The 13,199-nt window shown below is 52.8% G+C and overlaps 1 gene segment (V, D, J or C); it reads left to right on the top strand.

Annotated features, from left to right (window-relative positions):
- LOC101997110 overlaps positions 1–7,975 on the top strand; it is a 22,789-nt gene extending 14,814 nt beyond the window's left edge. The window contains 6 exon segments of the C gene segment in view: positions 4,248–4,526; positions 4,655–4,975; positions 5,058–5,378; positions 5,462–5,788; positions 7,675–7,808; positions 7,892–7,975. Coding sequence covers positions 4,248–4,526; positions 4,655–4,975; positions 5,058–5,378; positions 5,462–5,788; positions 7,675–7,808; positions 7,892–7,975 — 1,466 coding nt within the window.
- The last annotated feature ends 5,224 nt before the right edge of the window (positions 7,976–13,199 follow it).

Here is a 13,199-nt window from a genome sequence, read left to right as displayed (position 1 = left end):
TGGGCTGGGCTGGGCTGGGCTGGGCTGGGCTGGGCTGGGCTGGGCAGAACTGGGCTGGGTTGAGTGGGGCTAAGCTTTTCTGAGCTGGGCTGGGCTGGGTTGGGCTGGGATGAGCCATGTAAAGTGAACTGGACTGGGATGTGCTGGATTTAATTAGTTTAGGCTGGCCTGGACTGGAGTATACCAAACAAGCTTAAACTAGAGTAGGCTTAGATGATCTGAATGAGACTAGGCTAGACTGGACTGAACTGGGCTAAGCAGAGCTGGGCTGAATGGTTGAACTAGGCTAAGCTAAACTGAGCTGGGTTGGGATGGGCTAGGTTGAACTGGGTTTGGTTAGGCTGGGCTGGGATAGACTGGGTTGGGATAGATGACTGGGCTGTAGGCTTAGCTGGGTTGGGCTGAGTCAAGCTGATTTGGGCTGTGCTAGGCTTGGCTCAACTGGTTTAAGCAGGGCTGAGCTAAACAAGGCTGAACTAGACTGGGCTGGGCTGGGCTGGGCTGGGCTAAGCTAGTCAGGGCTGTGCTGAGCTTGGCTTTACTGAGCTAAGTGGGTTATATTCCGCTGTTATAGGTTGGTCTGGACTGGCCTGGACTGGACTGGGCTAGGATGAGCTGGGCTAGCCTGAACTACATGAGGTATACTCATCTGAGATGGGCTGGTCTGGCTAGGTAAGACTGGACTGGGCTAAGCTGAGCTGGACTGACCTGGGGTAGCCTATGCTGAGCTGACCCAGGCTGAATCAGACTGGGATGAGCTGGGCTATTCTAGACTGGGCTGAACTGGGCTGAGCTGAGCTGAGATGGTCTAGGTCTGCCTAGATAAGACTGGACTCGGCTAGGCTGAGCAGACTGATCTGGGCTAAACTGAGCTGAGCTAGACCAGACTGGGTTGGGCTGGGTTAAATTAGGAGGGATTTGGCTAGGCTGGGTTTGGCTAAACTGGTCTGAGCTGGGTTGAGTGGACTATGCTGAGCTGGACTGTGCCAGTACTGGCTGGAGGGGCCTGGATTAGGCTGAGCAAACTTAAACTAGGGTCGGCTGACTGATCTGAATCACACTAAGTCAACTGGGCTGAGCTGGGCTAAATGGGGCTGCCCTGGGCTGGTATGAGCTGGTCTGAGCTGGGTTGCACTAGCCTGAGCTGAGCTAGGGTAGGCTGAGCTGAGCTGGGCTGGTCTCAGCAGGACTACACTAAGCTAACCAGAGCTGGGCTGGGCTGTACTAGGTTGGACTGGGCTTAAGTGAATTGGCCTTAGCTTGGCTGGGTTAAACTGAGCTGAGATGGTCTAGGTTGATTTTAGCTGGGCTGAGCAGGGCTAAAACTAAGCTCAACTAGGCCAGACTTGGCTGGGATGCCTTAAAGTAGGAGGGACTTGGCTAGGTTTGGTTGGATTAGACTGGCCTGAGCTAGGTTGGGTGAACTGGACCAGGCTAACCTAAGTTGTGTGGACTGGGTTGAGCTGTGTTCATCTTAGTTTATTTGGCCTTGGATGAGCTGGGCTGAGCTAGACTGAGCTTGAGCTGAGCTAGGCTGAGCCAGGTTGATCTGGGCTGAGCTTTACCTGAGCTAGATTGATCTGGGCTGAGCTGGACTGAGTTGGGTTGAGTTGGGCTGAGCTAGACTGAGCTAGACTGAGCTGCACTGAGCTGGACTGAGCTTGGCTGAGCTTGAGATGAGCTAGGCTGAGCTAGGTTGATCTGGGCTGAGCTGGACTGAGCTGGGCTGAGTTGGGTTGACTTGGGCTGAGCTAGGTTGATCTGGGCTGAGCTGGACTGAGCTAGTCTGAGCTGGACTAACTTGGGCTGAATTGGGCTGAGCTAGGATGAACTAGATTGAGCTGGGTTGAGCTAGGTTGAACTAGGTTAATCTAGTCTGAGCTGGACTGAACTGAGCTGAGCTGGACTGAGCTGGACAGAGCTGAGCTGAGCTGGACTGAGCTGGACAGAGCTGAGCTGAGCTGGACTGAGCTGAGCTGAGCTATACTGAGCTAGGTTGAGGTAGGCAAGGCTGGACTGAAATGGCTAAAATGGCCTGAGCCAGGCTAAGTAAGCTAAGTAGGGTTGCCCCGCACTAAGCAGCACTGAACTGGGCTGGGCTGGGCTGAGTTCAGTTGACCTAGGCTGAGCTATCTTGGGTAGACTGGGTTGAGCTGCACTGAGGTAGTCTGGTCTGAGCTAGGCTGACCTGGGCTAAGCTGGGCTGGGCTGGGCTGGACTGGACTGGACTGGACTGGATTGATCTAGACTTAACTTAGCTGGACCTGGTTGAGCTGGACTGTGCCTGGCTGAGCTGGGTTACACTAGACTGAACTTAGTTGGGCTGGACTGGGCTGGGTTGGATGGGCTGAGCTGAGCTGAGCTATTCTAGTCTTGTCTAAGGTGGGCTGGGCTGGGCTAGGGTGGCCTAAGCAAGGCTGGACTGTACTGATCTGGCCTAAACTGAGCTCAGCTGAAAAAGTCTAGGCAAGGTTGGGCTGAGCTAGGCTGAGTTGGGCTGATCTGGGCTGAGACAGATTGGGTAGACTAGCCTAAAATGGGCTGGGTTGACCTAGGTTGAATGTGCTGGACTGAGTTGGATTGAATGACCCTGAGGTAGGTTGGTTTGAACTGGCTTGGGCTGCGCTAAGTTAGTTTATGTGGGCTGAGTGGGGCTGCGTAGGGCTGGGCCAGGATGAGCTGGGCTAAACTGGGCTTAACTGATATAGGCTGAACTTAGCAGAGGTGAGCTTGGCTTAGACTTCCAAAGACGGCTGAGCTATGCTAGGCTGAGCTGAGCTATGTTAAACTGAACTTGAATGAGCTGAGCTAGGCTGGACTGGGCTGAATCTGTTGGGCCTGACTGAGCTGTGCTGAGCTAGGCTGAACTGGACAGTACTGAGCTGAACTAGACTGAGCTAGACTGAGCTGGGATGAGCTAGAATATACTGTACTAGCCTGATCTGGACTGAGTTTAACTGAGTGGGGTTAAACTGTGCTGGTCTAGGCTGTACTGAGCTCTGCCAGGTTGTGGGGGAAGGGGGGGGTGTTGATCTGAGCTGGGACAGGCTGGGATAAACTAGCCTGGGATGCACTAAACTGGACTGAGCTGGAATTGGTCAGGCTAGGGTGACATGAGCCGAGCTAAGCTAAATTGTTCTGGACCGGACCAAACTGCTATGGGTCTGTTGGTCTGGTTGAACTTTCTCATGCTAAACTGAAATGGGTTTACGATAGAGTGCTCGAAATCACTTAAGGGTGTTTTGACTGTCCTCCAAGAAAGTTGCCCTGTTGTAGTCAGCTAGACTGGGTAGGTAGAGTCAAGCAGGCTTAATGGTATCCTTTGCTTTCTGGGGGCCTGGCACAGAGCTGAGCTAGGCCCCTGGCTCGGGAGAATATCATAGGCACGTATGCACATTAGAGCAATCAGGCAGCCATCAAGGTGGTGTCTGGTGTGGTTTTGCTCTCTACCTATGTGCTGTCTGGGATCCACAGGGGTCATCTGGGAGGCAGAAGGCTACACAGGTTAGGATATGGTAAACAGGAATCACGGCAAAGCACTCGTGTCTCTGAGAGGCTGAGACCAACAGCCTAGGGAGCAAGAATCTCACAGCTCTGTCTTCCATATGCCCCAAAACAGAATTAATGTGACTCACGGAGGAACTTGTGGTCCTGGGAAGGCTTTGACTCTCCAGTCCCCAGGAGTGGGGACAGAAGGGATAATCTGGCAATTCATTGGATTTCTGGGTCCCCAAGCTCTATGGGGTACCTGTTCCTTGGACTTCAACCTAAGGGACAGCCTGGTCCCTCTGTCGATATCACCTAGCACACTTTGAAGCTACTCCATCCTGCAACCCTATTGCCTTCCCATCCCAGTCTGCCACCCAGATCTACTGCTTCGTCTATGGCCATATCCTAGATGATGTCACTAAATGATGATGGCTAAATTTTTATATAATTCCCCAATCAAGAAAGAGGACAATTGCCACTTGCTTGCAAAGCTCAAGTCCAGCCCTCCTGTGCTAAGCCAGCGAGGGGAAATGCATGAGAAAACCCTGGTAGGGTGTAAAGTATCAGGGGCTCCCTGGGTCTGAGCTTGGGCTCAGAGAACAAAGATAGAACCCACAAGGATTCTGATTATCTGTCTCCCAGACTGGAACAGGGTCCCCAGAGGCCTGCTCCTGTCACAAACACCCTAATCAGTCCCCCAGCCTGCCGGAATGCAGTGGTCTGAGGCCAGTCTAACCTAGATCCTGTCTGTCTCACAGTCTCTATCCAGAACCCTTTTGTCTATGCCTTGAAGCCCTGTAAGGCAGATTCTGCCTTCGTGACACGGGGCTGCCTGGTAAAGGACTACTTCCCTGGCCCGGTGACTGTGACCTGGTCTCCAAACTCCCAGAACATAAGCACCGTGAACTTCCCTGCTGCGGGCTCTGAACTCAGGGTCACCACCAGCCTAGTGACCGCCTGGAACAAGTCAGTCAAGAACTTCACTTGTCAGGTGACACATACCCCATCCAGATTCAACGAGAGTAAGGTGATCAGAGGTAAGCAAGGCTGGGCTGGCTACAGTCACAGCGGGAACCTGTGACAGGAGGACACTCGGGGGCCTGGGTTGAGGCCTGCGGGAGCACAAGGCTGGGGAGATACTCACAACCCACTGCCTCTGCCCTAGTGTCACCTGCCAATGTCACCAAGCCCATCCTGAAGCTGCTCCATTCATCCTGTGACCCCACTGCCTTCCACTCCACCGTCCAGCTTTACTGCTTCATCTATGGCCATATCCCAGGTGATGCCACCGTCACCTGGCTAAAAGATGGACAGGAGATGCTTAATGCATTTCCACGTGATGTCCTAATCAAGAAGGAGGGCAAGCTAGCCTCTAGCTACAGTGAACTCAACATCACCCAGGATCAATGGATGTCTGAGAGCACCTTCACCTGCCAGGTCACCTCCCAAGACGAGAACTATCAGGCCTCTGCCCAGAAATGCTCAGGTAGGCCCTCACATACCTGATGCCCAGACCTCAGAGTTCTAAGGAAAAGGTAAGGTCTTACACAACCCTTCCTACCCCACAGAGTATGCACCACGTGGCGTGAATACCTACCTGATTCCACCCAGCCCCCTGGACCTGTATGTACATAAGACTCCCAAGCTTACCTGTCTGGTGGTGGACCTGGAAAGCAAGGAGAATGCCACTGTGACATGGACCCAAGAGCATGGGAAGCCTGTGGGCTCAGCAGTCCAGAGTTCCATCAGGCACAAAAACGCAACAATTAGCATCACCTCCACCATCCCAGTGGACGCCAACGACTGGATTGAAGGCAAAGGCTATAAGTGCGAAGTGAACCACCCTCACCTGCCCAAGCCCATTGTGCGGTCCATCTCCAAGGCCCCAGGTAAGCACAGGAGATGGAGAGTGGGCTAGTGCTCCCTCATGGCCAGAGAGGCTAGAACCTGGCTAACTAATGTCTGTCCACAGGCCAGCGCTCGGCCCCAGAGGTGTACGTGTTCCCACCACCAGAGAAGGAGAACAAGGACAAACTCACACTCACCTGTCTGATCCAGAACTTTTTCCCTGAGGACATCTCAGTACAGTGGCTGAACGATGGGTTGCAGATCTCAACTGCCCGGTACAGAACCACAGCACCCCTGAAGTCCAATGGCCCCCGTCAAGGCTTCTTCATCTTCAGCCGCCTAGAGGTCTCCAAGACACACTGGGAGCAGAATAAAAAATTCACCTGTAAAGTGATCCATGAGGCACTGAAAGAACGTAGGACTCTGGAGGAAACAATATCCAAGATCCCTGGTAAATGATGCTTCCCTCCATCCTTCCCAGGGCTCCGTGTGGCTGTGGTGGGGAATGTGGACGGCAGACCTCTGCCCGCTGTTGTAACAGCCAGGAAGCCACCCCCAATAAACACTCAGTGTCTGCTTAGAGCCCTGGGTGCCTGTTCTTGGGGAGGGCAAGTTGTGGGCGAAGTGTCTTGGCATAGAGGAAGGGGCACTGTTAGAGAGGGCTAAGAGTAAAGCACAGCACATCCATCTGCCTGTGCCGGGCGTTTGACAAGTAGGATGTCACAGAGGTTCAGCTTAGGCTTCCCTGGTCCTTCCTGCCCTTCACTGTGCATCACGCCCATGAAAGGGATCCAGACAGACAGAGAGGAGGCCTCTGCACCCACCCCTCAGTCTTGCAAGTTTCTGCTCCCCAGGTATTTCTGGATACTAGAACTGAATACTAGAACCCCTTCAGGCAGAGAAACAGCCAAAGCCAGCATCTTAGAAGGCAGGACTCCACATGGCCCTGCGCCTTCCCCTCTGCACTCAGCCGTTGAGGCTGAGCCCACAGCCCTGACCACCTGCCCTGCCATATGGTCATAGCAGGCTTGGATCAGGACCTGGTGCTCTCGTCTTACTGCCCAACCTTGCTCCAACTTGGACTCTTCCCAAGGACTGGAATAGGCTGCCAGCCTCACGCAGTCAGGTGCACTCTCAGGTTTCCACAGACGCGCAGCCACACACACTCACGTCTGACTCCAACAGCATCGCCTACATCACACACTTGCAGGCACCTGACGCAGCAAAACACCTCACCCGTGCCCACATGGCTGCACTGGGCTTCCCACTGCTACCTGTTGACTCAGGCCACTCTCAATCCTTTCCTTTTATACACTTGAGCCGTTAAGTCCAAGATAGAAGTAGGGAACTTACACCCTGCTAGGGAGCCCAGTGTCTTCCACATGCCCTCCTCCTGTGCCTCAGCCTCCCAGGCCGCTCTTCTCTGTCTGCTATAACCCTAAGACAGGTACACACACTCACCACAGGTAGTTTTTAATTTAATTAATTGCTCCCTGGTTTATCAATAGCCCAAAGCAAGCTATACATCCATCCAAGGCCCAGAAGAAAAAAGGAGGCCAGAACCAGAAGACGTCCACACCCATCCCAGGCCCAACCACCAGCACATGTGGCTCACACACCTGAGAGCAGAGGTTCCCATCACACACACAGTCATGCCCACAATGGAGCCCATACACACTCACCACATCCAGAGATGAGTGTCCAGCCATTGTGTCTAAGATACCTCTGAGGCCCACCAATGGCAGAGTCAGTCAGCACCTCAGGGCTGCTTCTAGACCAATGCCTGACCATGAGAGACAAAGGAAGGTGGAGGCCTGAGCTGTGGGAGACCAGAGACAGGAAGATTGGCTGTATGGTAACTGGTCAGAATAGCAAATGAGACAACAGGGAGACTCGGGCAAGAGTAGAGAGTCCCACAGGCCTGAGTTCAGAGCCCATGTGTCCTGACCTGCCCCTCAGAGACCACAGCCAAGATTCCTGGAACCAGAGCCTGCACACAGGTCCTGAAAAATGGGTCTATGAGTTCAGAGCCTTTCCAGGATGGCCCTGGGCACTCTCTGAAGGACAAGTTTGCAGGATGGATAGAGGCATCCTGTGGCCAGAAGAGAAGCTAAGCTGATGGTGGTGGGTATCAGGCACTGCAGGAACTGGTGTAGGAAGAGGGAATGAGTAGTCAGGGTCAGGGGAGAAAAGAAGACAGCTGGCATATAGAGGTGGCCAGAGACTCTGAGCAGTCCCAGAGCAGCCATTCTGGCTTCACCAGGACTACCAGTGTAGGCTCTCCCCCTCCCCACTGTCACCTGGAATCTGGGGAAATTGACTGGCTGGTCCCCTCAGAGCTAGACCTCCAGGACCTCTGTGCAGAAGAGGCTGAGAGCAAGGAGCTGGAAGAGCTGTGGACCAGCACCTACATCTTCATCACCCTGTTCCTGCTCAGCGTGAGCTATGGGGCCACTGTCACCCTCCTCAAGGTGGGGTCCTGCACCTCAGTGGGTGGGGCTGGGGAGGGCTAGGCCAAGCTACAGAGCCATCCTCATACGCACCTTTTCCCCAGGTGAAGTGGGTCTCCTCCACACCGATGCAGGGGACACCCCAGACCCTCCACGACTATGCCAACATCCTCCAGACCAGGGCATAGGCACAACACCAGCTCCTATGTGGGCCTGCGGCCATTTGTCTCTGAGGCTCCTGCTATACACTGGGTGATAGGAAGGGGCAGAAACCCCCAAAAGGACCAGATATGGGCACCAGCAACTGATATAACAGCATTCAGAAAGTTCCAGAACAAGGCCTTTTGGGCTGTCCCACACAGAGATACTTTGAGACAAACTTTGGAAGAACATCTGTTCCCTCATCAATTTGACCTGAGTTTTAGGATGGATGCTGATCGCCTTGGCTCAACCCAGATCTACAGGAATCAGGATTACTCCATTTTGACTGAATAACCACAAAAACACAAGGCCCCAGAACCAAGAGTCCCTACTAGGCCCCTACCTAGAGCCCAGAGTCAAAGCTGGGGCATTCAGAATTAACCCATAACAAGTCCGGGCCCTCAATCCCCAGAAGTCATCCTGCCCCACTGCTGCCAAACAACCCAGCCTTTCCCTACAGTCCTCTGTCCCTGGAGACTAAAGAGACAGATGGGCGTTCAGGATGAAGCAGCAAAACTGAAAAGAGCTCTTCAGACCTGTGGGCTAGGCAGAGTTTTACTGTAAAGAAAAGGAGCGTCCCACAGGGCAGCGGCAGAGCCAGCAGTCCTGCTTTGTCTCTGGATTTTTTAGTAAAGTTCTTTCCCATAACTCCTTGAGAGCACTTTGAGAAGGTGTCTGAAGCCACCATTGGGGTGATGGGTACCAAAGACATGGACAAGGACTAGAGGGTGAGAAGTGTGGGGATCAACCAGCCCCCTCTGTGGGATCCAAGGTTTCTGGCCCAGTCTCCACCCAGTTCACCATCCCGCTGGCCTCCAGCACAGACTTGCTTCCCACTTCTTATGCTGAAATTAAGGGCAAAGCCTGGGGCGCTAATGGTGGAATCAGAGGTGGACCCCTGGGGACCTGGGTGGAGGTCACTCTCCAGGACCACAACCTGTCCACCCACTAAGTACAGGCAGACAGGCCAGATCCTCACCCTGGAGGGCCTGAGCAAGGACACACACGTACACAAGAGTCATTCAAACTTAATTTTCCATCCTTGGGACATGAACTCACATTACAAAAAACTGGATTCTCTCATATGCAATGATGGTTCAGAAGCCAATAAGAAGGAAGAAGTCTTCTTGGAAAGGAAAAGTCAGCAGTCAATGACTTGCAGAAAATGCTTCAAGGATGAGAACATGTCTAGTAAGGATGCTAGGGTGGGCGTGGCCCTACTGGGCCCTGGGTGAAGGCATGAGAAAAACTATTACAACCATTTTGAGTGTCAGTTGGCCGAACACCCTTGTCATCATAAGTGGTGGTGGTCTCACAAAAGATCTAGAGCTTTATTAATAAAAAAGCCCAGAGACAGATAGATATTGGGGTTCAACCTGAAGGTCAGAAAAGCAAAGCAGTCAGCCTTTGGCTCTTACCTCTATCTCAATCCAAAATGGCGATGCTGCCTCTAGGAATCTCAGAATGAGACTGAGACTGAGAGCTGTCTCCTCCTGTTTTATGTTCCTCTGTAGTTCTGGGATTAAGGGTGTGCACCACTCCTGCCTGGTTTCTATGGCAAGCTAGTGTGGCTACTGGGATTAAAGGTGTATGTCATTGTGGTACTGGGATTAAAGTGTGTGTGTCATTGCTGACTGGTCTTTGTGGCTGTTTTACTTTTCTGACCCTCAGAAAAGCTTCATTTATAAAAATACAAAAGAAATCCCACTACAGAGATCCACACTGAGAGAGAGCCCAAGATCAGCACCACGGGACTTGGGGAAACTGAGCTGGAGATAAGACCATGACCAGACCACAGCCTCCAGGAGTCTGAGCCCTCTCCTATGCTGTGGTCCGGCTTCTAGGGGCTTTGGGGTACTCAGGGAAGGCAAGGATGGCAAAGGCACAGAGGGCCACCTCTACTGGGTGCAGAAGACCCAGGACTGGGAGGGTGACTGGTCTGACTGGAAGAGAGGCACTGCTCAGGGTGCATCCCAAGCCCCATCCCTGGCCAGCTCACAATAACATTGTGCATTTGTGCTGAGGGACGCGCCATCACTCACATTCACATGAATGTCAGACACAGTGGCAGAGCTTGCACAGACCCTCTCAAATGCATAGAGTCAGGTACCAGGCACATGCTTGTGCGTGTGAGCATGCACACATACACACGCGCGCGCGCACACACACACACACACACACACACACACACACCACTCTAAAACACAGATCTGCTCGGTCTTATGCTCAGGCACACACTGTCTTGGGAAGACAAGGCCTGACCCACATGCTTCTCCTGCCAGAACCTCCTAAGCCCTACCCACTTCTAAGCTGAGGCCTAGGTGCCCCTCTTCCCCAGCCTCTCATTCCTGAAGGCAGAGTGTCTTCTAATGGCTGTCCCTCCAAGCCATGAGACCCCACAAATACAGGGAGCAAAGGCTCAGTTTATGTGGCACAACGTGGCAGGAATTGTCACATAGGAGCAAATCCCACCTGCAAAGAAGGAGAATCCACAGAGAGCTGGACTCAGTCCAGACAACCAGGCTAGTAAGCCTGGCCTCGGCATACCATGAATGACCTCCTAGGACCAAAAGTCTACCTTCTCCTCTCTATTCCCTTATCAGTCCACTATTCAGGGATTGGGAAGTCCCCAAAAGACGTGATCCCATATAGGAATCCAAAGTGTGGCCTTTAGTGAATGGTTCTTCACACAGTGACCAAGGTAACTATCTCAAGATGAGGTCATCAAGGACTAGACTCGTGGACTTTCACCCAGTGGCAAGAGTCATAAAGACGGGGAGAAGCAGGGCCTGTGTTCTCCAAAGTCAAAGTATGAAAAGTGAAAGATGGCAACCAAGTCAGAAGCACTGTGTCCAACACTGCCCAGGCTGTGATCAGAAGCACTGTGTCCAACACTGCCCAGGCTGTGGGAGGATCACAAGGGATGGCCTAAGAGCTGTCACCACGGTCCACATGCAGCCACTGTGACCCCACACAGAAAGCATCTCTATGGGACCTCAGCTGTGACACACCTCATTAGCCATGGATGGATGCTGCATCTGAATCCCCTGTCCCCATTTACATGTTCCTTCGTCTTGATGACACACTGTAGCCAGCTACACCATGTTAGGATGATGTCCTAGGAGAATGTCCTATGACTAAGACTGGCAAACCCTAAGACCAAAAGGAGGTGACTGGGTCATGAGAGCAGCCTCATGGCAGGACATATGACCCTCAGTGACCCTCTGCGGACTAGGAAGCAGCTTTGACCAAACTGACCACAACAGCTCCCTGCTTCTCCCCTCCAACTTTGAACCGAGAGATGAACACTTACTGACTAAGCCGCTTGGCCTGTGGTATTCTGTAACAGTAACACAAATGACTAAGACAGGCAGCCACAATGTCCCCCATGTTGATGGTTCCAACTCATCCCTAGACTAATGACAGAACCTCCAGAGTCTCTTTGATACAGGCTGTGTGTCCTCCCAGAGGGCACCCAGGAGCACACTTCCTCCCCTCTCCATCTCCTAAACTCCCTTGACTGACTTCAATTTGCTCCACGCTTTCCAAGTCTGATCCAACAGCCTCTCCTCTGTGAAGTATCTATTCATGACTCCAACTCAGCACCTAGCACTGTTAACATGACCCCATCACACATGCTGACTTATAACCTTCCCCCTCCAGACAGGGCCATTCCTGAGCAAAAACTGTCTGGTGTCTGGTGCCTGCGTGAGGCTCCAGAGTCCTGTCATAACATAAATAAGGCACAATGACAGAGGTAGCCTAAGAGGCAGGAAGAAATTGTGGGGAGGGGACAAAGAGGGGTGTAGAGGACTGAGTGACAGGTGGAACCCTACCCTGACAATCTCTGAGAGGCCCTGTAGGGCAAAGGCCCATCCTGGGAAAGTTGATTCAGGGCTGCAAGGGTTGTGAATGGAGGTAGCACTAAACTCTGACCTGCTGACCTTCATGTTGGCCTCAGCCTGAGCATCTACGTTCTCAAGGAACTAGCCATGCGGGCAGCTGCAGCTCATGATGAGCCATTCCAGACACATGCTCCACCCTGATGTCAACCCTGTGACCTCAAAGATCTTCTCAGAAGCCTCCTTTGCTTAGGGACCTCTCTGGGGTAGCCTAGTTCCTTTGGCTCCCTGACAACACGCTCTTGGGTCTCCCCTTTCTCCTTAATTGTCCTCTCTCCCTCTCTATCTCTGTCTCAGGGTCTCTGAGCAACTAGATGTTTATTTCATTCCCTGTCATGCATCTCAGACCCCAACCTACCCCTATGGCCAGGCGTATGCAGTCCTGGCCCCACCAAAGCCCATGTGGTCAGACACACCTGTCTCCACCACAGCCAGACCACAGGCCACAATGTGGAGGTGGAACAGGAAGTGGGAGAGGGACCCCATCTAGGGGCCAGACACACAGTCATGCAGCCCCCTCAGCTCCTAGCCTGGCCCGTCCGGCAACGACACAGAGAGAACAGGGGATGCTGAGGACACAGCTTCCAGCCAAGGCCTTTCCTAGTCCCAAGATCCCTCCCTTAGGGCAGATGGCCTATAGCCATGAGGATGGACATTCAGTGTGGGACCACCTGGCCAAGGGAGGCCTGGCTGTTCCACTGTGGAGGACACTCAACAACCTTCTTAAGCAGGTGGGTCCCAGTAGGGTCTGGACTCCTCTGCTCACTGGCACACTGGGGAGTCTCAACCAGGCCAGGCCTGAAAACATAGAGTAGAGAAGCATTAGCAAGAAGGAGAAGGAGATTCAAAGAGCAAGAGACAGGGGAATACAGGATATGACCACAGGTACAAGGATCTGTCATGGGCTGAGATGCAGAAAACAGAAAACTCGATGAAACCCAACTTCCTGGAAAGCAGCAGCAAGAGACTTACAGGCTAGACTAGGACAAGGATTAGAAGACAGTAGCAAGGGATTGGGGTGACTCGAGCATCTGTGGCCGGGCTGAGTGGGCCCAGGTTTAGCTGAGCTGAGTTAGGCTGACCTGGGATGAGGAGGAACAAGGTAAGCCAAGTTGGGCTGACTCAGCTAGTCTAGAATGGGCTAAACTGAACTGGGCTAGTTTGAACTGGACTGGACTGGACTTTTCTGAGCTGGCTAAGATAGTCTGAGCCAGGCTAAGATGAGATGGGCTGTAGTGGACTAAGATGGGGCAAAATGGGCTGACTTGGGTGACTGGGCTACTCTAGAATGGGATGAGCTGAGCCAAAC

This window comes from Microtus ochrogaster, chromosome 1, assembly GCF_000317375.1.
Source record: "Microtus ochrogaster isolate Prairie Vole_2 chromosome 1, MicOch1.0, whole genome shotgun sequence".
NCBI lineage: Eukaryota > Metazoa > Chordata > Mammalia > Rodentia > Cricetidae > Microtus > Microtus ochrogaster.
The sequence above is the reverse complement of the archived record's forward strand: the minus strand, read 5'-3'. Positions and strand labels throughout refer to the sequence as shown.